General features: G+C 40.3%; 1 protein-coding gene across 1 annotated transcript in view; it reads left to right on the top strand.

Annotated features, from left to right (window-relative positions):
* zmat4a (zinc finger, matrin-type 4a) overlaps positions 1-26,327 on the top strand; it is a 132,105-nt gene that overhangs the window by 74,824 nt on the left and 30,954 nt on the right. Inside the window, 1 exon segment of the mRNA XM_067522309.1 lies at positions 18,345-18,566. Within this exon segment, the coding sequence (XP_067378410.1) occupies positions 18,345-18,566 (222 nt within the window).

Here is a 26,327-nt window from a genome sequence, read left to right as displayed (position 1 = left end):
AGAATTACTTTGTGTGCCAAAGTTTACAAATGTGATTTTGCACAAATATTCAGATACAAGTACAAATTAAATTTACACTCGTAAATCATAAAATACACATACAAATAAGTATGTGTATAGGAGCCAAGACAAAACTGTGCAATACAGTTACTGTATTATACTCAAATACTCAAATGTTTTATCACAAAAAAGACCCCTAATGTTAACAAGTTACCATACAACACCTTATAAGTATAAATGGCTGTAAACCCCTAGTCTTGGTTATAAAAATATCATGTCATGTTTTGGGCCCAACCCAACAAGCTGGTGTTGTTTGTATTTTCTTTCTCATTTTTTTTTTTTTTGAGACTCTGTATGTATGTTAGTAAGAATTAATTACCCCCTGTTCTTTACCTTGGGGCATTTGAAGCCTTCTGCTGTAATACACTGACAGCTGCTCACCTTGAATCTACTTGCAAAGTGGCAGTCAATAATGAACAAAAGGTCAAGGGGGGTGGGGGGGGGGGGGGGGGGGGGGGTTCAGAGAATGAAAAACATAGCAAACACTATATTTTCAGACTCTACTGGGGCCTGGTATCAAAATCAGCAGTGTGGATGAGAACAGATCAGCCTCGAGCTTTCTGTGTTTACCATGGATTGTTGGCACTTCAGTACTGGCTCATTTATATGCACTTCACAGCTTTGTATTTTATTTGTGGTCTCCGATATCCCTCACCACTTCTTTTCTTTTAATTTGTTAGAAGTTTCCCTTTTACTGATAAGGCAGTGAATTTTCATAGTGGTATTATCTAAAGCCTCCAATTGTTGGACAACTCTGAATTTATCTTGCATTAGTACCTCAGCCACTGCAGCCATTTTCACTCCAAAGTGTGAGGATTAACTCAGTAGATTTGTGCCCAAATCTCTTGTCTTTGGTTAATGTTTGTTCAGTCTCTGAACCCTTTGGCTGAACAAAAGAATAATTCTTTTCACAGCAGCAGCGGCCGAATAGCATTCAAGCATAGAAAGTGGGGCAGAAAGTACATTCTGCAAAATTAGTTCAGGCCATATACGGAGGCCAAACTGGATTTTACACTTTAAAAACAAGAAACAAAACATTCTTCGAATTCGAAAACTGAAATGAAAGAGATTACAATCCGATTTTTGCAAATCAGTCAGAAATGAGCAGAAAGCAGCTCTACATCATGTGTCACTCACTGATGGTTACTCAGCTGTGAAGACCAAATGTTAGCAAAGCAAGTTTTTTTTTATGCCGGATGCTCTTCCAGCCGCAACCCAACCCAACACCTGCCGATGTGAGATTTGATCCCTTCTGCATCCCAACGCGATGCTCAGCCCATTAAGGCAACAGGCAGCATTCCTCCAAATGTACGATTAAGAAGCCCCTCAATTTCTTTTTCTTTTTCTATTTTTTAAGATGGGGACATGTTAACATGCCTAAAGGGTGAAAAGTAAAAAAAAAAAAAAGAACAAACTGTATGAACAAATCTTTATTTTGGTCTTTGTTTTCTTGGAGTTGGACTGCAGTGTGATGATCCACTGTTCCGATAGCCCTCTTTACGGTTTGCTCTCTTTGCCACATGTCAGTGACAAACACAGTCATTACGCATGCCATCTGTGGCCAGTGGTTCGGAACAGAAGTAGCTCCACGCAGACTCAAAAGGGTTGGAGTAGGGCTGTCATCAATTACGCTGACACCCACCAAACTCCTGGGACATCGAGAAACCACCTCTCCAGCAGCTGATAGATTGCTGATCTTCAGTTTCTGTGGCCAAGATTCAAGAATTCATCGTTGATGAAGTGAAACGCATCGATAATTTGGTACACTACACATAGTATTCACCTACAAAACGTAAATGTTAGAACCATATTACAACATCACAGAATTTCACAGGGAGACATATTCAAATTATCATCAAGGGAAATGTTTAAGTTTGTCTCATTCCAGCTGCAATGGGAGACCTTCTAGCTTTACACTGAGCTTGTTTTATCCTCTGAAACAGTAATTTAAGCCACCTCTATTGTACAGGGACCCAGATCTGTCACAAATAGAAAATGTCCAGAAGATAAATCCAGGGCACCAGGAGGTCCGGGCTATTGATTTTTACACAAATAATGTCAGTGGAATGGCCAAATTCCTCTGTTGATCCACTCGCCTCTCGGGACCCTCTGTTGCTGCAGCCTGCTGTCAGCTAAAAAAAGCCTCAAACACTAATAGGAACACACAGCATTTCTGGTGTTGTGAGAGTGATTCATAAAGTTTCCTTTATGCATCTTTTTTTTGATTTTACAGATGTGACATCATCCTTGTGGGCCTGTAAACCCTATTCAAAACATTAACACATTGGTGTTAGTGTGAGTACTGTCACTGACCCATATAGTACATGCTCATCTGCATGCATTGCACTTCAAATTCCATTTCTATTTTAGAGCTAAAGCCGGCTGAATTAATGTTAATTTGTCATTAGTATTTTATCATAGCTTCATGTTTTTCTTAATATTCCTTCTCTAAGCACCATATCTACATTCTGGCCTGCTTCCAATTGTCTGGTCTCCATAAGTACTACAGCTTCCATGATTGTCACATCCTTTAACATCTACACTTTAATGTGGAGATGCTTCTTCCGCTCTAGTGAATTAGTGGGAAGTGATAAAATGGAACATGGTCATAGCTATTGTCCTTCGCAGTTACTGTAACAGTGATAATAACATTTAAAGGGTCCTGGATGGCGAAATTGCCCCAATATAATTCCACAACATATCTAAAAGCCATATTTTAGGGCTTCAGCCAGATGTTGCTACAAGTTTTGAAAGGCATAACATGTCGTAAAGGCACTTTAAATAATAAAAAAGTTGATTTGAACATTAAATGCAATACCATACAATGCAATTGGATACAATACAACTTTATTCACTAAACTTCATTGTGTAAGTCGATCCAAAAAGGGTCTCTACAACAAACTGCATAAAACAAATATTTCACACGAAACATTCTAAAAATAAATATCCAAGGGTTATAAATATATTTACACCCTACTGGGTTTTGGATCTGATTTTCAACATAAAACATATCAACATATTTTATGTTGAAAAATAAGATGATATCAGAAGCAACAACGTGATATCATCATTTATCTTGCATTAGTTCTGCATTAGGCTGTTTATGTAAACTCAAACAACTCATGAAAGATCAGCCTGTGATTTTAGTAAAGCAGGTCTGAATCTGTTTTGAGAATTTTTGGAACTACACAGTCCACACTGGTTCTTCAGTTTCCTTTGGGGCTGTCACTTTTTACAACAATCACTTTTGAACGGTGTCCGAACCGACAGGGAAGTCATTCGAAATTATTTGAACTCAGTGTAGCCGATCTTTCCCCAACCTTAACTGTTTTTTTGCCAAAACTAACCATAAACCTAACTGAATAACATAGTGACACATAAGATCACATGACAATGACCTAACATGTGGAGCAGGTGTCCACTGGCTCATATCTATGGGGCTAACAACATCAGATATTGGCCAGTGAATAGCCTGATAACATCCAAAGCAGGTGAATAAAAAGGCCTTAAAGAAAAAGAGCAAAGGAGTTTCGTTTGCACACTATTTGACAGGTGTCAAAACAGTTTGACATCCGATTTTGTCAAGCAGCACTTCATGCAAATTAAATGAACTCTGGCTGTGCATCTGCAGTCTGGTAAATAATTGAGAAAGTCTGGTGATGTAAAATTTCTTGCTTATGACAGTAATTTGTGACAGGATAAGTGCATAGTCGTTATTTTTCCTATTTCTAGCTTTACACAGTGTAAAGGATTAATAGTCTGGAGTGCAGGTTCTTATTTGTGGGACAGACAGTAATAAATCTCAGGGATGGAGATATTTTGTTTGTTGGCTTTTCATGGCCTGCAAAGCTCACAGAGATCCCTCCTCAGAGACAAAGTAAAATATGAGAAAACATTTCCTGAGTTGCAGAGCCGGAGCATGTAGGCAAAGGAGAAGGAGGGTTAAAAGGGGTGAAAAGCCCAAACAGGAGATGTTTTGTAGGAAGAGATAACGGCTTGGATTCAGAGCTCTTTGATCCCCTGGTCTCACAGATGCTGAATTTCCTAAGAATTAGAACTTTGTTGATGCTAAATAGGTCTACTTTTTACTGCTTCTCTGTTTGAATACAAATGCCAAGCAAGGAGGGGATTTGGCTTTAAAACACATCTCAGTAGTCGAAAGTAGTGCAGACGAAATGATGTGTTCTTCAGCTGAGAAATAAAATGTTGCATTTGTGGGGCTCATGGAAATTCTTTCAGCCTGTGAGTGGATGAAAGGAAAGCATTTGCCTTACTGTGCTGTGGATTTGATTGGTAATGGATTTTTACTTTTCTTGTTAAGGGGGTTGGGCAACGATGAGCAAAATCTTCACACAAACAGCCTCCTGAAGCTCACAGCAAATTAAAAAGCTGAATAAATAAATTACAATGAGCTCTAAATTGACAGCTGACAAACCCTAGTATCTACACAGACCAACACCAAGTCCAAACAATCTGAAAAAAAAAATACTGCAGTGATGCTGCATAAAAATGTCACAACCATTTGTTTTTACCTTTCGCCAAAACATTTCACATGCGGATTTATATTTTATAGAATGCATTTGCATTAATGTGAAAATTAGGCTGTTTATGTAAAGCCGCTTCTGAATTGTAAGCTTTTCATCTAACAAAAGTGGTTTGCATCTTCCTGGAGACAAGCACTGAATATGACTAATTACTGGCACAGAAACAGTCTCTACTGAAGGACAGGGGAGCTGCCATCTGAATCTCCTTTAATTTCAAGTACTGTGAAGAGTTTCTGAGTATAGCACCACCTGAACAGTAGCAGAAGCTATAGAGGTGGAAGTCTTCACAGTCAGTAATGAAACCTGCATCAATTTGTACTGCACTTGGTCAAGTGTTCACAAATACATACTGTACATCTACAGTTAATAATGTTTTGTGGACATTATTATCACTGTTTTGCTTTTATCTTTTATTCTCCTTGTTTGGTTTGTTTGGGACCACTTTGATCAACTTTTCAATCGCATAAATCTGTACAAAAGGTTCTATATTAATGAAGATTTGATTTAAGAAGCACACAAAGAAGTACACAAAGTCAATATTTGAGTAAAAGTGTTTGACTTAAAACATATTTAGGATTAAGTACAATCACACCCAGAAAAAGGCAAGTCTTTTTTTTTTCAAAGGTAAAAAAAAGACGGCTGCTTTATTAGTAATAACACATCAATATTGACCTTTTCTGTTAAGAACTTGCAGCTGCAACTGTCAAATAAGTGTTGTGAGATAAAGCTAACAAAATAACTAGATTGTTTTCTTTGAAATTTAGGACAAATGGTAAATGGTCTGCACTTTTCTACCTATTGGTGCTTTACACTGCTTCTTATTCACCCATTCACACTTGCAATCAACCGCACTCACACACCGAATGGGGAGCTGCTATGCAGCTCACCGGGAGCAACAAAGTTGGGGTTCAGTGTCAAGGACACTTCGACATGTGACCGAAGGAGCTGGGGATCGATCCAACAACTTTGGAATTTGTGGTGAACTGCTATACCGACTGAGCCACAGTCACCTCTACAGACATTAAGGGTTCATTAAGTTGTTGAGTCTGAGTAGCTACTGTAGCTATGATAACACAATGAGGTTCGCATTTGTGTTTTGGAGTAAAAAACTCCTGCATAATAATGATCCATCAAGCCTTACAAAATTACTAGTAATAGCAAATTAATCATTTACCTATTTACCTAATTACCTATTTAGAATTCACTTTAAGGGACATTTTTAGATTTTCTTATCAATGTAGGTGTGGCCAAATGAAACTGATGGGAGGCCCAAAATCTGCACATTAATACACCTTTTGTACTGAGCCAGTTCCAGGGTTGGTTCAGAGCCTACTGGTTCCAAATCCACTTGTTATTGTGACCAGCAAGGTCAAGACCAAAAAACAAAGGAATCCATTCCCTGCTCCTCAATCCAGCCAATCAGACAGGTACCTACTGTATAAATCAGGCACAAAGATCTTAATAAACAAAGAGCACCCACTCTCACTTGGAAACCGCCTCAATAACACAACTAACATGCACTAAATGAAATGACATTGACAGTATCTTTTATTAGATTTGCATAATTGTAGTGTAATCGATACAAGAACACATGGTGCTAGTTAGGTAGCTAAATGTTAAGGGTAAATTAGTGTTGTGAGGTAGCGCTAATTGCAGTTTTAGTTAAATAAAACAGGTTTGCAGGTTGAACCAGCTCTGGCACCAAATGCATGTTACTTAAATACAGGTTTTCTGTTGCTATAGAACCAAGGACTGCTTTTGTCAGGGGCATTGGGTTGGAGTTAAAGTGACCAGCAAGACCAACAGAGAATTGTAACCCCCATTTCCTACCTTTCTCCCCTCTCCACTCATCCCAAGCAACTGAGCAAGATGGCCGCCCTCCAGGAGTCTGGTTATGTTGGAGGATTCTTGCATTAGGGAGTTTTTCTTCTCCGTTGTTGCAATTGTTCAAGGTGGACTCCTTGAATTGCATTGCTCTGATTGCCTTATTTACATATTGTAGCAACCCACAGCTTATGGGAGCTAACTGTGGGAAGCTGAAGCTAAGGCTAATGCTAACACTAACTTACTTAGCTAAGCTTGATCTCGTAGTCTTATTCCAGGAGGATCTGCAGCCACAGTGCCACCTGGCCCTCGGGCTGCTTGAAGTTAAGCAGCCAGGTGAGAGAGGTGTGGTCTGAGAGGTCCGGCTTTAGCTGCTGTAAAGCCACCGAGCAGGCATCAGAACAGTTGAACCGCCAGCCCTTCTTGACTGGCGATGGTGGCAAACTCTTTTACAAACCTCCTGTAGTAGGATGCTAGGCCAAGGAAGCTCCTCAGCTCGCTTGTGGTGGTTGGCTGGGGCCAACCTTGGTTGGGTCCATGGTCACCCCGTGCTCATTGACCAGGTGCCCCAGGAACTGAGTTTATCTGGCCAGCAAGGGGCATTCTCCTGGGTTAGGCCATAGTCCAGCCTGACCAATGGCAGCGAAGACTTCGTCGAGGTTGCTGACAGCGTCCTCGAAGCCCTTGACATGCACCAGCAGGTCGTCCAAGTAGACCACACAGCAGCTCCATGGAATGTCCTTGAGCACACGCTCCATCAACCCTTCAAAAGTGGGGGGGGCATTGCACAGAACAAAAGGCGTTACCTTGAACTTCCACAATCCTTGCACTATGGTAAAATGGGGTCGCATCGCCAAAAATATCCATAACATCCTGCAGCAGCCTATTCAGCTGCCCCCACTGCGCTGAATTGAGGTGTCCGTGGCTCCTCTGCTCTAGCTCTGCAACAGCAGCAGCAGTCCCATCAGAGGGAGGGGAGGCAGAGGCAGGAGGGGGCAGCTGGAGCACCGGCCCTGGCTGTGCAGCCCCCATGGCAGCTCTGTTGCCTCTCCTGCCGAACTGGGTGGGGAACGAAGATCTCGGTGAGGCTGCTGGGGTGCACCGGCCCTGGCTGTGCAGCTCCCATTACGTCTCAGGGATTCCCCAGCACCACTCCGGCCTGACCGGCCTGACACGTGCGTCGCCCCTGCTCGAGGTGTTCGAGCAGCACACTGCTCTCTAAGACCACACGCTCTAATTTCCAATGCTTCTCTCCATCACAAAGCTCCATCAGATCTATCCCTGGTGACACAGATAGCTGAGCCTTATTTCATAATGCCCCGGGGCTCACCAGCCCCCACACTAACCCACTAGCTGCGCCGTTACAATATGAATGCGAACCCCCACACTCTGAGCTGTGGAAAAAGAAGACCTCTCTCAGTGAGGTCAAACTAGAAACGTTAGTCCACTAACTGTGTGGTTCATATCACACTTAGCCAGCATAGTGAGGAGGGTGGGCTGCACACAAGTTTGACCAGTAGTGTTTGGATGCCAACGTAGGCTCACAAAGCCAAGAAGAGCATCTGTAAGGAGACGTTGTAGTGCTTAGTGAGATGTTGTTGTGCTTAGGATCTCTAGCCTGTGGAAAAGCATCTTTTAGAAGTTTCACACCGGTGTGCACTAACCCAGCACTAGAACCAGGTTTGTGTGGGTTGAAAAGGGGAATTATTACTAGAGTATGCTGATACTATGTTCAGAGTCTGTATTCTGACCTGCATGAAGTGTTCGGCACACACACACACACACACACACACACCCACACAGAGAGAGAGAGAGAGAGAGGTAAGAGTTAGTGCACCATAATTCCCACCGCTCATAAAAAGAATGTGCCCTTATCTGAGATAACTGTGATGTCACGGTAAAGTCTAATTTTCCCCAGTGAGTTCTTCCATTCTAGTCCGTACCAGCTCCTCCTCATCATACAGGTTGTTTATCTTCAATACACAGGTACAGTAGCTCTTCATGGCAATTCATAAGTGCAAACTTCGGATGAGACCCAAATAACTTCACATAGACACTCTTCCTCCACTGTGCTCCTGTCAGGAGTACTTTAGACCTGAGCTTGCCATTCAAAATATCCTTTTCTTTAATTTTTTCTTCTGTGCTAGTTGCCCCCATGGGATATATAGCTTATGTCACGTACCAGCTCGGACATCCCTCTGTTTGATTTCACTTACAGTCATTTTGTTGGTCATTTTGTTAAACTGCCTCATGGTCTTGAAAGAGCAGACAGCAGTTTATCAACTCTGACTAAAACAGAGTGATATCCAATAATTTCTATCTCTGAGCTTACGTGTAATTCTCAGAATCATTCAACAATAGGCACATTCACATAGACAAACAGGCGAGTGAAGAAGTGAACATATCTTTCTTCTAGCAGCTTCTAAAGCTGTAAAATAACCCCAATCAATTCAACATTTAAAGCTTCTATTGCAATATTGTACTTCTACTTCAGAGAGACAGTAAAAATACTGCATTGTAAGCTTTGCTGCAGACTGCTTTTCTCCTGCTTCACTCCTCCTTTTCACAATCTGAAACCTGCAGGCACAATCCCTCACACTCACATGTGGTCACTCAGCAGAGAGTCTATCAGGCCAATAAACCACTGCATTGTGTGTGTGTGTGTGTGTGTGTGTGTGCGTGCGTGCGTGCATGTGTGTGTGTCCTCTGACTAACCAGCAACAAGGCTGCCATTATGGAATGTGGCATGTGTACTGTCTCCTTGAATTGACGATGATAAATCAAGACCATCAGGCTGGGATGATTCATACTCTGTTGTACTGATGATTCTCCCAGAAATGTTCTTCTCCGACATCGCTGTCAGGAGAATTTTAAAGGCTTCATAAAAAAAAAAACCTGCAATGCTCTCAATGATTTTTAGTTTGTTCTCGATGCTTAGCACTCTGTGTCCAAAGTTCACAAATTCATCTCTGTGCAGCAAAATAAGGCACATTTTTTATCTTGTTGATGCTTAAATCTATTATATCGAGATGCTAAGGCCTTTTCGTCAAGTTTAAAGTGCCCTTTACGCAGCAGGTGCCACGCTGAGCTGACACCATCTGCCTCTTTGTGATGGTGAGGAAACCTTCCTTCTGAACTGAACTGAACCCTCAAGCAAACCACAGAACTGGAAGGAAAGGGTTTCATTCTTCAATGTGCCTGCTTGGAGAGCCACCTTGCATTAACATAGCCTTGCTTTCAACATAAAAACCTTAGGTAAAACTGGCAGGCTGCTAGACAAATGGCCAGGATACTCACTGTCATAAAGGCAGTGATAATATTAAATCAGAGTGTGATTACACTTGGCTAGAGGATGGTATGCTACAGGGAGATCGCACTGATTAGGATAAATGATCTTTGCTTAGATTGTGTAATCATGGCCCTTTAATAATTTCTTTTGCAAACATTCAGCGATTAGAGTTTGTCCAATTTGCGGCTTCTTTACTCTCAAATTGTCCTTTGATAATAAAAAATGTTTTATTTATAATTGTGCATAAAAATGCATTGAGGTGTGTGGTGATCAAGGCATGAAAGGTAAATTACTTTGGAGACTCTGGAGGTTCTCATTTAAAGGCTGCACTAATCATTTTCGTATCAATCATTTGAAGTTTAAAATTAGTGTTTATATTAAGAATGGATTAAATGATTATGTATATGTGAAAGGGGTCAAAATAAATCACCAAGACCAAAGTTGCAACTCAAACATTTAGAGTAGATGTTTCAAAATTCAGTATCCCTGAAAACTGATATTTCCTTTATCTTTTGCTTTTGTGCATGGACTTTAAATTAAAAGGTGCAGTGTGTAAGATTTAGGGAGTAGAAATAGAATATAAATAGTTATATTAGGTTTTTTTATGTCTAAAAAGTTTAATAAAGTGTAAAGTTAAACACCTTTGTACCTTCATTATTGTAAATTTCAGAGCATGTACTTCAACTAAAAGATTTAGAGGAAACATTTATGGTAAGAAGTAATGGACTATTTTTTTAAGCAAGTGCACTTTTACCTGAGTATTGACTTTGTTTAAGCTAATTGTCACTTCTGCAGTAGTTACTGTGGTGCAAAGATATGTCTTTTATATTTAGGGACAGAAATGTCATGTTAACAATAAATTCAGGAGGAAAAAGTCAGAAAGATAAAAGTGGCTGCCACCAACCATGTATTTGGGTAAAAAATGTGATTTAAATGAGAAACCTAGTTTCCATAATCCGGTTATGGGATTAGAGAACCCTGATTTCCCCAGGTGCATATCCCCTGGAGAACATAGTTTCGTCTGCCACGTTTACATGTAACCAAGTTTTTATTCTTGGTTAGGCTGCAAAGCTTCAGACAGCGTAAGAGTCGAAGGCAGAATGAGGTAGAGGTAGACTGGTTTAAAGTTCTCCAGCACCCTGCTGAAATTCTGGTGCCGGGCCTGTATAGTTCCACTGATGCAGGTAGTGAACCTTTACACTGTAAAGAGACCAACCAAGGTCTCTGAGGTGTGTTGGATATAATTTATGGCTTTGAAAGGTGGGCTTGGTTTAGTAGTTAGCTTCACCTTTACCATCTGCAACATTAGTAAACACACAATATACAAAAATATGTCGATATTTTCAAATCTAACACATAATTTAACATTATGAGTTATTTGACATTTTTACTGCAAAGTTTGCATTATGAGTGTGAATAGAGCACATCGCTCCGTCCCTGTCGGGAGGCCTTGGTGTATCACACTCGTTTTTTATTTTTATTGTATTATTTCTTTTCAGATGCATGGTTGGTATTGGTTTCCCACAGAACATTTTTCCATAATGCATAATGCTGTGCCTCCTGCGTGTATTGACACCTCACTGGATTCAAGCTGAGTTTCTGATTCACATTCCTGTTTTGTTTGAAATGACAAATCTTGTGTTCATATGTGGAAAAAGATTCTCCAAAACCTTGTTTCTTTAGTGCATGTAAACTAAGTGATTCAATTATTCACAGGTGACTTCAATGTGACAACAACTTAACTCCAGAGAGGTAATTAAATACCAGGTACCAGCGAGAACCTGGCTTTCTCCCTCTCTCTGTCCCTTTCTGCAGGTGTCCCCGGATTTGGAGCTGGGTTTTTTCCAGTGTGCAGCTACTGTTCCTACCAACCTGCCCGATGTTTTGTTGATGCTTTTTTTGCTCTTTTCTATTCTCTCTCTACTTTCCACTCACCCCAACCGGTCAACGCAGATGGCCGCCCACCCTGAGCCTGGTTCTGCTGGAGGTTTCTTCCGTTAAAGGGAGTTTTTAGTCTCCACTGTTGCCTATGGCTATATCAAGGGGGAATTGTTGGGTTTTCTCTATACATCTTTATAGTCTTGGCTTTATTCTGTAAAGTGCCTTGGGATGAATTTGTTGTGAATTGGCGCTAAATAAATAAAGTTGAATTGAATTGAGTAACACCTTTGGGTTATTTAGCTACTGTCATGGTCACTAAGTTACTTCCTCCTCCTCTCTAACCATCCGACCACCTGCTCTGTTGATTGGATCCCTTCCACTGTCCTTCAAGCAGTTGCACCTGCACTAATGCCAGCTATTACACAAATCATCAACACATCTCTCACAACAGACATTTTTCTGACCTCATGCAAACAGGCCCAGATTACCCCACTTAAGAAGCCTTCTCTTGACCCCTCCCATGTGGGGAATTACCGAACCTTTCTCTCTGTCTTCAATTAAGTCTCAGACTTTTTTTCCCAGAACAACTTCCTCGATGTCAACCACTCTAGCTTCAAGAGAGGTCACTCCACAGAAACAGCAGTCCTGACTGTCATGGAATCTCTTCGAGCTGCAAAAGCTGCAGGTCAGTCTTCTGTCGTAATCCTACTCCAACTAGCTGCACCCTTTGACACTGTGAAACATCAGATCCTCTTGTCCACACTCCATGACTTGGGCTGGATCTCTGGATCAGCTCTAGCCTGGCTTCGGTCTGACCTATCGGGATAAACCTTCAAGCTATTGTGGTGGGGGCATGTTTCTAACTCATAGCATCTCTACCAGTCTGCCGCAGGGTTTAGTTCTTGGTCCTCTTCTTTTTTTCATCTATACTAAATCCTTGGGTTCTATCATTCACTCACATGGCCTTTCCTTTCACTGCTATGCTGATGACACACAGCTCTTCCTGTCCTTTCCAGTGGACAGTCTCGTCTCGTCACGCATTTCTGTCTGTCTCTCCGACATCTCTGCCTGGATGAGAGACAGACATCTTCAGCTCAACCTCTCCAAGACCGAAGTCCTTGTCTTCCCAGCCAGACCTCCAACACAACACAACATCGGCATCAATATTGGATCTACAGTAAATGTCCCCACTAAGTCGGCCAGAAATCAGACACCACTAAGTCGGCCATCATTGACCAACTGAGATTTAAGGACCACTTCTCCTCAGTCTCTAGAGCATGCAGATTTGCCCTCTACACCATCAGATCTGTGTTACTTGTGTTTAATCAAGTGTTAAGGACTGTTCTAGTAAAGGATTAAATTAATGTCACAGAGATTTTCACGTATACCCATGTTATGGAAGTTTATGTCATGGAGTGATTTTATTGGAGCCCAGGATTAAAGGACTGAAGTTTTTCTACGGATTCTCTTCATGAGTCCATGTAACAGGAACAAGTTGTAACAAAGGAGTAGTTCAGGAATTTGGAGCTTTCACATCCAGGATTGCATACTTACCCTCACTGTGACCCACGTACTCACTACCAGGCCTGTTCTGTGTTACGTATCCAGACCACCGCACCTTCCTGGTGAGTTCACTACTGTTTCAACCCACGTGTCAAGTCAGTCATTACCACAATCCCTCAGAATCCCTTTCTACAGGCAAGACTAAATCATTCTTCCCCACAACAATGTTCCTCTCCTCCAGACTCTCTCCACTTTATTCATGCAAACTGGAAAACAGCACTATCTAGTGGATCGGAGGGCCCACTACATTTCCATCCTGCATTGCCATCTAATTGTTTTATAAAAACTTCATTAACTGAGTGATTTGTTCTGGTGTGTTATTGGGTCCAGCCTTACAACCTAATCCTCAACAGCTACTGTCACCTTAGATGGGTGGTTTGTGAAATAACCCTCCACCCACACTAGAAACACCAACAAAACTAAAAGTAACACTAAATGTACCTTTAAATAGAGGTTGAAACAAAGACACAAATGTGTGAATTCCTCTTATTGTCCTGGCATCAATAATTTTCTTTCCCTTTTGATCTAACTTCTTTGTCATCTTCACAAATAGTAAATATTTCACCATCTTTGAGTTTTCCACGGCTGCTAAATTCTCCCTTTCACAGGCTGTCAGTCTTGTCTGTGCCGTGCTTGGTAATTGTCTGAATGTTGTTGTTGAAACCAGGAGCTGTGCTTTAATGTCTCATATGCCAGAGGTGTCTAAACAGCTTTGATGGAATATTATATTGTTAACTTTCTCTAAATTTAAACCTACGGATGCGCAAAGAATCGATGGGAGGTTGGAGAATAAATACTTCCTTGTTTCAGTTACTAATTAGTTATATGGTGGGTGCATACCCCTCCCTCCAAAAGTTACTTTGCTATGAGCAAGATATTAAATCCACTTCATGTGCTGCTGTTCTGTAGCTGACCTCTGACCTCCTTGCTAAGGCCACTACAGGGATTTAATGAGGTCGGACAGTTTACATTGGCCTATTTTGTTGGAGAGGTCACCTCACAGATTCAGATCCTTCAAATAAACATTTGCAATGGATGAAGTGTTGAATGTAAAATATAATGCAAATGTAAACTCAGCTCAACGTAGACTCAGTGAGGAACAGAGGAGTAACAAAGTGCTGACGGCTGAATGTGCATACATGGTGCCGCTCTTATTGGTTGCCATTTTGAAATGTTGACTGGTGTAATGGAACATAATGGGACAACACTTAAGTGTTGACTCAGGGTGGGCCGAGCACTAGAGTGTTAAAACTGATTAAGCTGATTGTACCATTTTGTGTCATAGAGTTTTAAGTCCAGCGCAGCACTCGTTTGGGGGTTAGTGCCCTCATCCATGCATGAAGGCACAAGTGGGCAGCCACAAAGCAGAGTTAGCTCTTTATTCAGTTTGCCAAGTGGAATTTAGGTTTTCCTCTTCAGGCATTTAATGGAGATAACAGCTTGTTATTCCGAGGGATGAAGGAGCAGGGCCACAGTCGTTGTTATAATGCAGCTGATCAGTGCCTATCTGCAGGGTACAAACCTTCACCAGCCTGTGTTTTTAGGCAGTGTTGACATGCATATTAGCTGAGTAAGAATGAATGCACATGCAAAACATGCAAAACATCTACAAGAAAAGCTGACGAATTTACTGCAGAGTTTACTTTTACTATTTTACTGTTAAATGTCAATATCAAATTCCACCTTTGTTTGATAGTCATCATAAGCTTCTGGCACAAGGTCACAACTTTGAGTTTTATTTCTCACACTGCTTTAATGTATGTTTGGGGGTCATTGTCCTGTTAGAGCACCAAAGTGTGACAAAACTTCAGCTTTCTACCTGATATTTTAGGGCTGTCCTGTAAAATTCTGAAGTAATTCTTTATTATTCTATCCATGCTGTAATTCACCAACTCCACTGGCAGCAAACAGCCTCAGACCATGAAGCTACCATTCCTCTTCTTTACAGTAGGTACAGTGTTGTTGGGGTTGAATGGTTAACCTTTACTGCAACAAACATACCTCCGGTCATTGGGGACAAACAACTCGATCTTTGTCTCATCTGACCATAAAACTTTATTTGCCGATGGGGAATTTTGTTCAGCTTAAAGGTGTTGATTTTGGAACATTGTGTAGTGTCTGTAGTGTACAGCACAATGTGTAGCTCATTGAAGTCATTTATTTATTTTCACTTCCTGCGTTTAATTTGCGTTAGTATATTCACTGGGCACTGAGCTGCCGCCTCACAGATAGAAGGTCCCTGGTTTGAATCCTCAGCCAGCTGCAGCCTTTCTGTGTAGAATTTTTTTGTTCTCCCTGTGCTTGTGTGGGTCTCATCCAGGTCTTTCGGGTCTCCTTCCACAGTCCAAAGACATGCATGTTAGGCTAACTGGTGACTCTAAAATGCCCTTAGGTGTGAGTGTCCAGTGGTACATCCGGGACAGGTCACCACCAACCAGCAATGACAGCTGGTAAATGCTCTAGGCCCCCAAAACCCTGAACAGGATAAGCAGTTACAGATTATGAATAGATGTATAGTTTATCCACCAAAACACACAAACAGGTCCACAGCTAGTCTGTCTGCAGTCTGCACATAATAAATATTGATGTTGAACAATGGGGAAACTGAATGTACCCAACACCCAATGAATTAGTCAATTTGCTGTTGTGATATAAGCAGAGCAAACATTTCTGTACATATCATGTCATAGCAAAAATAAAGATGCCTTATTGCACTATGTCCATACAAAATACTTTAATTGTATTTTATTTTTTTGTACAAATGTAAAACAAGTAGCACAAGACAAGAGATTATACACAGTCGTCTTCTTTTTCCTTTGGCTCTTCTCTCTCAGTGGCTGCCACAGCAACTCTTTCTGCCTCCATCTAACCCTGTCTTCTGCATCCTCTTCTCTTACACCAACTAACTTTATGTCCTCTCTCACTACATACATAAATCTCCTCTTTGGTCTTCCTCTAGAAGCTTGCAGCTCCAACCTCAGCATCCTTCTACTGATATATAGTGCATCCAGAAAGTATTCTCAGTGCTTAACATGTGCCACTTTTTGTTATGTTACTGCTCTATGTGAAAATTTATTGAATTCATTATTTTCCTCGTAAGTTTACAAACAATACCCCACAATGACAATGTGAAAGAATTGTTTGAAATCTGTATGTCAAACAATTTTTTTCCATTTATACTTTTCTTAATACTTTGTTGAAGGAACTTTATTCTCATTCACACACATGTATTCTGTCTTATTGCAGCTAAGCTTCATTTCTTTGCTTTCCAGAGCAGAGCTCCATCTCTCTAGATTTTCCTCCACCTGCTCCCTTCTCTCACTACAAATCACAATGTCATCTGCAAACATCACAGTCCACCTGTCTATCACCAGATCCAACAAGATGGAATCAGAGCCGATCCTTGACCCACCTCCACCTTGAACTCCTCTGTCACACCTACAGCACACTTTACCACTTCCATAGTTGGGCAGACCACTGTTTTTTTACACTGTGAGGGCTTCATAGCCAAGACTTTACCAGCAGACCTTGTTGTGCTTATGGTGTGAAGACACGACCTGTGAAAAGTCGCATATTTGCATCTTTGTGTGAGGAAATGGGAGCAGAGTATAAAGCCTTGCTGTTTCATACGGAGGTCTGATGGTTGTCACGTGGCAAAGTGCTGGCCTGTGTGTTTGAGCTGCGGGGGGAACTTAAAGTGTTTCTGACAAATGAGAGGTCTGATTACACAAAGCTGCTTACAAGTGATGAGTGGTGTGCACACCTGGCAGATAGTTTTCATCATCTCAATGAACTGAACACTGGAATGCAAGGCCGAAATGAAAACCGAGTACAGATAAAATAAAGGGATTCTGTTCAAAGGTGCACCTCTGGCAACAACATGTGGAAAGTTGCAACCTTGAAATGTTCCCACTTGCCGAGAAATGGCTGAACATTTTAAAATTCTTGAGGAGAACGTGTAATTTTATTGCTCTTCAGCCTTCACTGAATGTCTTGACTGGGTTACGGACGCATATAGCTCTGCATCAGTTGTTGGAAAAGACATGAGCAGGAGGAACTAACTGAACTAAGACAAAATCGTGGTTTAAAGCTAAGCTTTGCTGATCTACCTTTGGACAGTTTTTGGCTTTTGGACAATTTGATGTTTATAAACACATCCTGAATATACATTTTTTTAAAGGGGAAAAAGGGGAAGATTTTGACAAAGATGAAGAAATCTGGGGAGGGACACCATTTTAAAAAAATTTATATGACCAATCCTGGATAAAGTAAGAATGCTCCACCCCTCTATATTTTCTTCTAGTTTTGAGATAAACTCCTGAAAATAGAATTTAAATAATATTTTTTGGTTTTGGGAAATTTGCAAACCAAGGTATGTCAGTTTGTCAGGTGACGACTTTAAATAGTACACAATCAAGAAAGTTCAGCGTGTAGGTCTCCGTAAGGGGTTTTAAGTCATTTTTCTTTCAATTGATAGTGTAGCCAGACAGTTTGCCAAATGAGGCAATTAGCTCCAAAATTACGTATGACAGACTTCTGTGGATGACTTATGTGTAATACGTACAATACGTCACCTGCATATAAATTGATAAGCGTTTCTACACCTCCCACTGTTATGCCCACAGTTTCTGGTTGGTTTCTAATGTTTGTTTCTATTCCAAGTCTTAGCGACTTGAACATATACGGCCATTCTATTTGATTAAATGCCTTTTGTGCATCTAAAGAAATGATTGCTGCTTTATTAGACTTTTTGTGCTCACTAAATACGTTTTAAACGTTTTTTTCTCAAAGAAGATAAATGGGACTTTCATCGATACATGTAACCCAGCTGAAGTAAATTTAAAATGTTAACATCTGTTTAATAAATAGTTTGTAAAGGAGATTACAAAAACATTTAATTAGTTTTTTTATACATTTTCGTAGCTAAGTTGTCTTAAAAACCACAGTGTTGTAGGTCTATTAGATTTGTGAACGTGTCAAGATGTCAACTGAGAGAAAATGGCACATCTCTTACAGGAAAGTGAATGTCTTATAATATTTTACTCGTACATTTCTGAATATATAATCATTTATAGTTATAAAGTTATCAATGTCAAACCAAGTCATTGTAAGAATTGATTTGTCATTAAAAGACTGCATAATGTTACAGAACTTCAATCTGTCATTGTGTTGTTTTTCTTCAGAGGCGTCTAACAGTTCAGTAAAGAGCTCTCCTGAAACGTCTCCCATGACTTCCCTGCAACAGCGCCGCGACTCCGACCGCTACTGCCAGCTATGCAATGCCTGGTTCAACAACCCCGGCATGGCCCAGCAACATTACGATGGGAAAAAGCACAAGAAGAATGCGGCCAGAGCAGACCTGCTGGAGCAGCTGGGAAAGACTCTGGATATGGGAGAGATGAAAGGTATGGGAGGCATGGCTGAGGTCTGTCCTACCTGTTTTAATAAGTACATATTCAATACACCGCCAATCGAGACATCAGTATGTTTTTAATAACATCCATCTTTTTTGTATGGAAGCCGAGATTGGCCATGCATGCTGTGATCTGTCATTTTTAAATATAGTGGTTCAATTATTAGGCTCTTTAGAAAAAACAGCGTCATAGATCACAGAAAATAGCATCCATGGCCGTTCTTGGCTTCTGTATTTGTGCATTAATACGAAGCTCCTTGCAGAATTTAGTTGAAACTGTACTTATTTTCTATGTGCAAATCATATATGTTAATTGATTGGACTAAAAGCACAATGTTCTTTTTTTTTTTTACCAAACTTTGTGGACTTGAAGCTGCATTCACAAAAGGTGAGTGCTGTTTGCATCAAATTGTGAGCCTTTTTGCTTTTGGTAAAACTGCCACGGCAAGGCCCCATAAGCACAATTTGGTACTAATTCTAATTATCCCTTCCTAGCATTGCTGAGTGTGATGCACTTTTATACCAACCAGTGACGGTACAAGCTGAAGTTGCTACTAAACAGTAACGAAAGAAGAAGCCAAACAATAACGCTGACAGACATCTTGCAGTTATATTATAGGATTTTATACAAATATGACTGAGAGGCCTGGTGACTCAGTGGTAGAGTATTGGATTAGGATGCAGGAGGCAGTGGGTTTGAATCCCACTTGACCCCTAAAGGGACAAGCTGAAAGCTGTTGATCCTATACAAATATGACTTAATGTTTGTTGAAATGAATGAACATAATTGGGGCATAATTTTCCTGTGTTCCAGCCAAAGTTTCCACAAACATTCCATAAAACTCACACAAAACATAAATCAATTGGTAATTTACGAATTACTGCTCCATCAGCTCGTCATCTGCCTTGTTTACCTCTTCCAAACAACTAAAAGCCAGTGCAGTTATTACTCTTGCCTTGTCTTTTCCTCGGTCACTTTGTTCTTCTCATCATTTCTTTGTCCCACATTGCTTTCTTGAGACTCCTTACACACTCTGCTCTGTGAGCCAGACAAAGAATAGAAAGCTAGCTTCTTCTCATAGCTATCTGAAGGATCTGTACCGTTGTAGATGTCTGTGATGTGGTGCAGTTCTCCTGAGAGGTTTCCGAGACAGGCGCCAACGTGCAGTTAAAGAGCCAGACAGGCTGTGGCTTTATTATAAGTCAGTGCACCATCAAAATCATTTTGAGATAGTAATTTTTACATGGAATTGTATATAATGGTTGCTTTAAGTAACAGCAAGAGTCCTGTTGAATCCAGGGTTTCTGACTCAGTAAACACAATGATCTTCATAATTCCAGCTCCCTGTCAATAAGCAAACTGAACCACCTATAAACAAGACGATGACACCCAACAGGGGTCTAAAGGTGCTGTTTGTTTCAGTATTTGGGGTCAGAAATTCCTTGCAAAGGCTTCTGACTCTGTATCTGTTAAATGCTTCACTGAACTTCTAAGTTCATCTGTCTGATTGGTGCTGAGAAAGTAGCACAGCAGTCAGCAGCACCAATGATCAGAGCAGTTTATCAGAGCTTTCTTTTTTCTTTTTTTTTTTTACTAAAAGCAGCTGCCTGATGTGGCTGGAAATGCTGCTGATGAGAGCTGTGAGGCTGAGCTTGGAAGAATGGGTGAAGTCATTCGACCTGTTGTGCAACCTTAAGGGTCAGTAATTGATAGTTTCTTTGATATTTCCTTTGCTATTTTTTACCACTAGGTGCTAGAATGATGTTTAGGGGTAGTTCTTCAATGCTTTAGTAACAGCTTTAAGGATCCAAATGCTCCACCTAATATTGTGACTTGCACTTTTGATCTGTAATAGAGAAGACTATCGCATGTGGAAATAATCCAGATTATTTGTGGATCTGCTGGAGCTGTTAGTTTGACTCCCTCCGCAGTCCAAGAGCAAGTCACAAGCTGTTAATTTTAAAGAGGAGGAGCCAGCGTCCCCGTTTATCGTCTCACAGTCACAATATGTCAATAACTATTACACTGTATTATTCCAGCTGGTGGAGGGCTGGCTGCCAGAAGAGCAGAAGAAGCCCAGAGGTGCTGTAAAGGGCATCAGTGCGTGACCATAGCGAATGAACAAAACAAAAACCTCATAGAGGGATAGACTTGTAATTCCAGGCCTGATTGATTCTTTATGCCTGTTAGTCGCACCGTAGCTGGTTGAGGGGAAATAGATTGGCGCCAGTCACTTCAGCTTTGTCATGTTTGCTTGTTTTGAGTGCAGGATGTCTAGTTCAAGTACAGTACATCTGGTCCAGAAATGTTCATACCCAATACTCAGCGTAATATGTTTGTGTTGTTTCCCTTTTTCTTTCTTTTTTTTGGAATTAAACTGAATAAAACTAAATATGCGACTGCTGAGATACATGAGATTTTCATAATTTATTTTTCTACATAGCTGATTTAATTTGACTTTTTTACAACAACCCCAAACAAAAAACGGACTGTTAACTTGATTTTTTTATTTGCAAAGCTGGGCAATCTGTCAGGTTGCACAGAGATTGTGAGTGAATATTCACAAATTCTCGATTGGATTCACATCTAAGCTCTAACTCAGCTACTCCAGAACATTAAACTTGTCTGTGAAGTAGGTTTTTGATTCAGTTAAAAACAACAAATAAACTAATTAATCACCCATTTGTTGTGATTAATCATGAATTATCAGCCGACCCAACTCTTAACTTGAGTCAGGTCATTTGTTTCAGATGACGGGCCAGAGGAAACATTATTAGAAAGAAAGTGTAGAAAAGCAGCGGCCATAGCCCCCCAGTAGCCCCCCGGTTCGGGTTGGTGTCCCATGGGTCGATCTGGCTTTGGGTACAAACCTTTAGACCCATGACCCGAATTCCCACATGGTGTGATCCTGGTCCCACCCCAGACAGTCTCTGGAGTAGGTCATTTGTGGTGAGATTGTGATTCAGTTTTCATCTGTCCCAAAAAAAACCTGTTTTGAAAAGTGCTGAGCTCTGTTGTGTTTTTCCATTCAGCATTCAGCTTTTGCCGAAAGGTTTTTGCTTGGTCTGTTAACCAGATTATCACCAGGGTTATGAAATTGTGCAGTTGTTTGACATTTCGAGGAAATGTTTCACTAATAGGAATAATTACCTGTACAGAACATGATTCACTTCGTGTTTACTTTTGTGTTTCTCCCCCAAATCGGTTTAACCGATGGGAAATCTCACGTGACTTCTCGTCAATGTTTTTGCTTCGCTTGGAGTTTTCAACGTGTGGAAAGAAACCAAACAAGGCAAAAACAGGCCAAGTTTACAAACTGGTCCACTTATTCAAATTAGACTTTAGACTACTTTAAAAAATGTCTCTGTAGCTGTGAATTTGTGACTTGCAGGGAGGCAAAACCTCCCAGGTCCTAGTTCCTTTGCATTAGGTTTACTTGCAGCTCCAGCTGGTGCCTCTCATGTATTACATACATGAAAAATATTGGCTGAAATTATTTACCACTCACCCGAATTCTTTATTTTCCAACATGTACCTTCATCTTTATAGTTATGGTCTTTTCTGCAGCCAGCATCATCATCCTTCTAAACAAACTTTGCTTGACTTTTAAAAAAGTAAGCGAGACAGCATCATTTTTACTGCAGTTGGCTAAAACACATTCACTGCACTCAGATCACCGTAACTAATTGTGAAAATTATGAAACAGCAGCATCAGTTATGCTTAAGGTTACTTACTTTAAAGAGGAGGGTTTAGTTTTTTATTAATTTAGATTACTTTGTAAAGATTTGTCAATGTCTGTTTTCAACTAGACAGCCAAAAAAAAAAAGCCAAATTAAACCAACTATGACCTAATGTTGTAAAAAAAGAAAAGGTGAAAACTTCCATTGGGGTTAATTCTTTGTTATAGGTTGCAAAACTTTGGTTCCTTCCAAAGTTGCATATTTATGATCTACATTCTGCTGTTGATATCAACAACACTAACACAGCGGTTATGATTCCAGCTCTTCTCCACCTAAAGCTCTCCCTTGTTCAGTTTCATCTCCTTGTCACAATGCCTGTTTTATGCTGCATGTTAGGAGGCGACACATCCGCCAACATCAACACAGTCATTATGAAGAGACTGAAAATGTCAGCGTGCTAGCTGCACTATTCAGCACTTGGGCTAATGAGCGTTTCTCTCTGGTGATTATCAATTAGTAATGAAGTGGCAAATCATCCTATCAGGCAAAACCAGCACTGTGAGCGTGTGGAGAGGAGAATGGGACCGCAGCCGGCGTAGCGGGTGGCCAGGCAGCTGTGCATGCGGGACACAGACAGCGAGGAGGAGGTGGGGTTCAGCGGATGCTGCTTCTGCTGCCAGACAGCGTCTAATCAGAGCACTTTTCTATATTTCTCCTTTTCATCCTTCTGTGTATATCAATTTTGCTGATTTTGCCTCCTCTCTTTGCCCATCCTCGCCTTACTTAATCTAAACACTCTCCATGACCCCCAGCACCACCTTCGCACACTTTTGAGAAAACTTATCTGTTGTGTGACTCCTTGGCCACGTGATGAAATATTCAACAGCTCCCAGGAAGCAAGAGGCGCTGTCATCCAACGGCTCTGCATATGGTTGATTGGTAGCAAAAGAAATGCAACTACGAAAAGGGCGAGACAAGAGGGAGAGTAAAGGTGCTAGGACATCACGTGAGGCCATTAGCACTCCACTGGTCCTTGGTTTGAGTTGTAGAGACGCTTCAGGTTCAACTGTACCTGCCACCTGACCAGCTCTTAACTCCGACAACCACAAAATAAAAAGGAGGTCTTTAAATGTTTTATAGCCGTCTGTATATAAATAGAAGGCACAGACATGTCCGGGGTTTACCAGACTTTGCAGCACACTGTAAAATTAAAGTTTCTGCTCACTTGTCGCCTTTCAAATGGCTTGAAGTCACCTTGATCTAAACATTTTACTGCAGGTAACTGTAGTGTGCCAAAGCCCCAAATAGCCTGTTAGATGCCTTTGCTGGTATTTTCTATGGTGATTTATGAAAATGGTTTACTTTACTTTTCCAACATCCACCTTTGAACCTTGTTATTTTTTTTAGCTACTGTACATGTTTTACCATAATTTCAATATTAAGTAATTTTTAAAATACATCGTTTTCTAGAGGAATGCATTTACTTTTATAAAATGTAGATAATCTGATTATATCTTGGCGGAAATCAGGTGCTAGTTTAGCAACTAAAACTAATGCAGCCTACTTCAGCAGCAAACACAAAAAAAACTTTCAGTTTTTGCTGAAACTCATATATATAATCACTTTGGAAGCTGTTGATCATCATGCTATAGAACTGTTGTGTTTCTATTATATTATATTTTGTCCACATCATTTACATCACAAATGCAAAGGGTGCAACCAACAGAAAAGTGTGTAAGTGCCTGTGGCTAAAATATAAAATGGTAAAGACATATTTAGAATGGTGTACTATTCTAAACCAGTCGTATTCAAGCCTAGTAATAAGGGCACATGGTGCAATCACTGCAATTATCCAGAAAAGAAGGAAATACAAAGACAAAATTGCCTCTTATTTCTTTTTACTGCACAGGGTGTATGTGGGACTCCTGAAAGAAGCTAAAACATCAGACTCTTATCTTTCTCCATGCAACAGCCGCTAAATGAAACAGGTGCTGCAGCCTCTTCATCTCTTCTGCTTCAGTGCTGGGACTCAAAAAATAAAAAATAAAAATAAAACAAAAGAGACCCAAAGGATTCCTTCATACCTGACAGGGACAGACAACCTAACAAATGTAGAACCGGATGAGAGACAACCTGGTTCAGCTGATTGTTAGCCACCAGTACACTGACTACATTAAAAGGTCAAGAATTTGGTGTTTTGATTTATTTGATGCAAAAGATTGTTTTTCCATTTTTAAGCTTCTTTCTTAATCATTCATTGGGCTACAGAATGTACCTGTGTTTTCAGCACCAGCAGACATAACATACAGTAACTTCACAATGTTTACTGAGCCAAAACTTTACAAAAACACATTTTCAACTTATTATTGAGTTGATTGATGCGCAAAAGGGTTTTAAAAATACATCTATAACGATAATTGAGAAAAGTGATCTGTAATCTTTTAGGACTTTCTGTGGCTCCATAACACTTCTATTGTTGTTGCCAGAGAGGATAATATTGTCCTTTATATCGATTAGTTGCTCTGGACACTATTCTGAAATGTTTTCTAACATTTGCTCATCTTTTAATCTGAAGGAAAATATTCAGTTTGACCTTGAGGCATTAGGATGTACAATGACAGAATAGATGACGACTCATAGGTTGAGGAGGTGACAGAATACCTCAGTCTTTTCAAGATGAACCACGGTCTACTGTAGTTACAGCTAACCGCCACCCAGTAACATGAATTATAACAGGCAGCAGGTTGAAAGCTGTAGACACTTTACTGCACATTAAGCCTCATTTCAATTCCAGGTGCAAACCCTGTCTCTGTGTCCTTTGCAACACTTACATATTGCTTGGATTTTTTGTATACAGCACAGCTTACAAACAGGAAGATCTATTCACAACCATCCAATGTTACAGAGCACTTCACAGGATGTGCACAGATCTGTAACAGGACATACTATAAGTTCTATCCACACCCAACAGCTAGTAAGCCATCACACCCTCCATTAGTTTTTTTTAAACATCAAAACTATACAGAGTGGAGTATTGTAAAATGCTTCGGATTAAAGAGACACAGTGCGCATCCAGACAACGGACTCTTTTTCCTTGTTGTTTTCTTTTTTCACCAACAAATAGAAGAGAGTCCCCAAGTGGGACCCAGAGGTCCAAAGAGACCAACTTAAACTGTCGTTTATTAGACTTTGTAACTTACAGAGTAAGTACAGTATGTTTTCTAATGCAGATGCTCATTTTTTAGACTGATGATTGTAGGAGACTTTTTTTAGAAATGTAATTTTTCTAATTAGATGAAAAAAAACTTCTTAGCTGTATCTACTTGAACAGTAATCAGTTTGCAAACCATGCAAACTGATTGCCTTTAAACCCCCTCCCCCCCCCTTTCCTCTACGTCTACCATCTCTGGCTCTCTCTGCTTTGCACCTAACAAAACTTCTGCTGATTAGCTGTAACTACACTGTTCTCACAAATGCACTTTAGTCCAAAACTTAGTGAATGAACATGGCAGGTATTTTTTCCTGGTAGAAGCACATTTTGGAGACATTGAGTCTTGGCTTTTTAACTGCACTGGGTCAGTGAACCCGTGGGTCCCGATTGTTAAAGCAGTATAGATGCGACAGCTGAACATATTGCTGCCTCCTGTTTTTGCTTTATTCTTTGCTACTTATTTAAAGTTGGCTTTATAAATTTTTTATTTTTTTTATTAAATATTAAGTCATTCACCTTTTATTTTACCTAAAAAAAAAAAAAATATAAAAACTAGTAACAAGTAAACATTGTTGATAACCCAATAAAGTTAGGACAGGTATTAGAATTTACACTGTATATGGAAAAATTGAATGTGACTTACGGCAGGAACCAGGCCTCCAGCTTGGTGATTTATTTGTATCATAGGCCAAATTAAAAAAAATGTCAATCTGAACAATGCACACTTTAAATTTACAATCTGGCTATAAAAATGACAAATCACACTTCTTCCTTTGGGTAAACCTTAAGAATGTATAAATTAAAACACAGGACAGAAAACAAGAACTCCGCTTAAGCTCCATGTGGTGCTACAGCTGGTA

Source organism: Channa argus, chromosome 11 (genome assembly GCF_033026475.1).
Source record: "Channa argus isolate prfri chromosome 11, Channa argus male v1.0, whole genome shotgun sequence".
NCBI lineage: Eukaryota > Metazoa > Chordata > Actinopteri > Anabantiformes > Channidae > Channa > Channa argus.
This window is presented reverse-complemented; position numbering and strand designations above follow the sequence as displayed.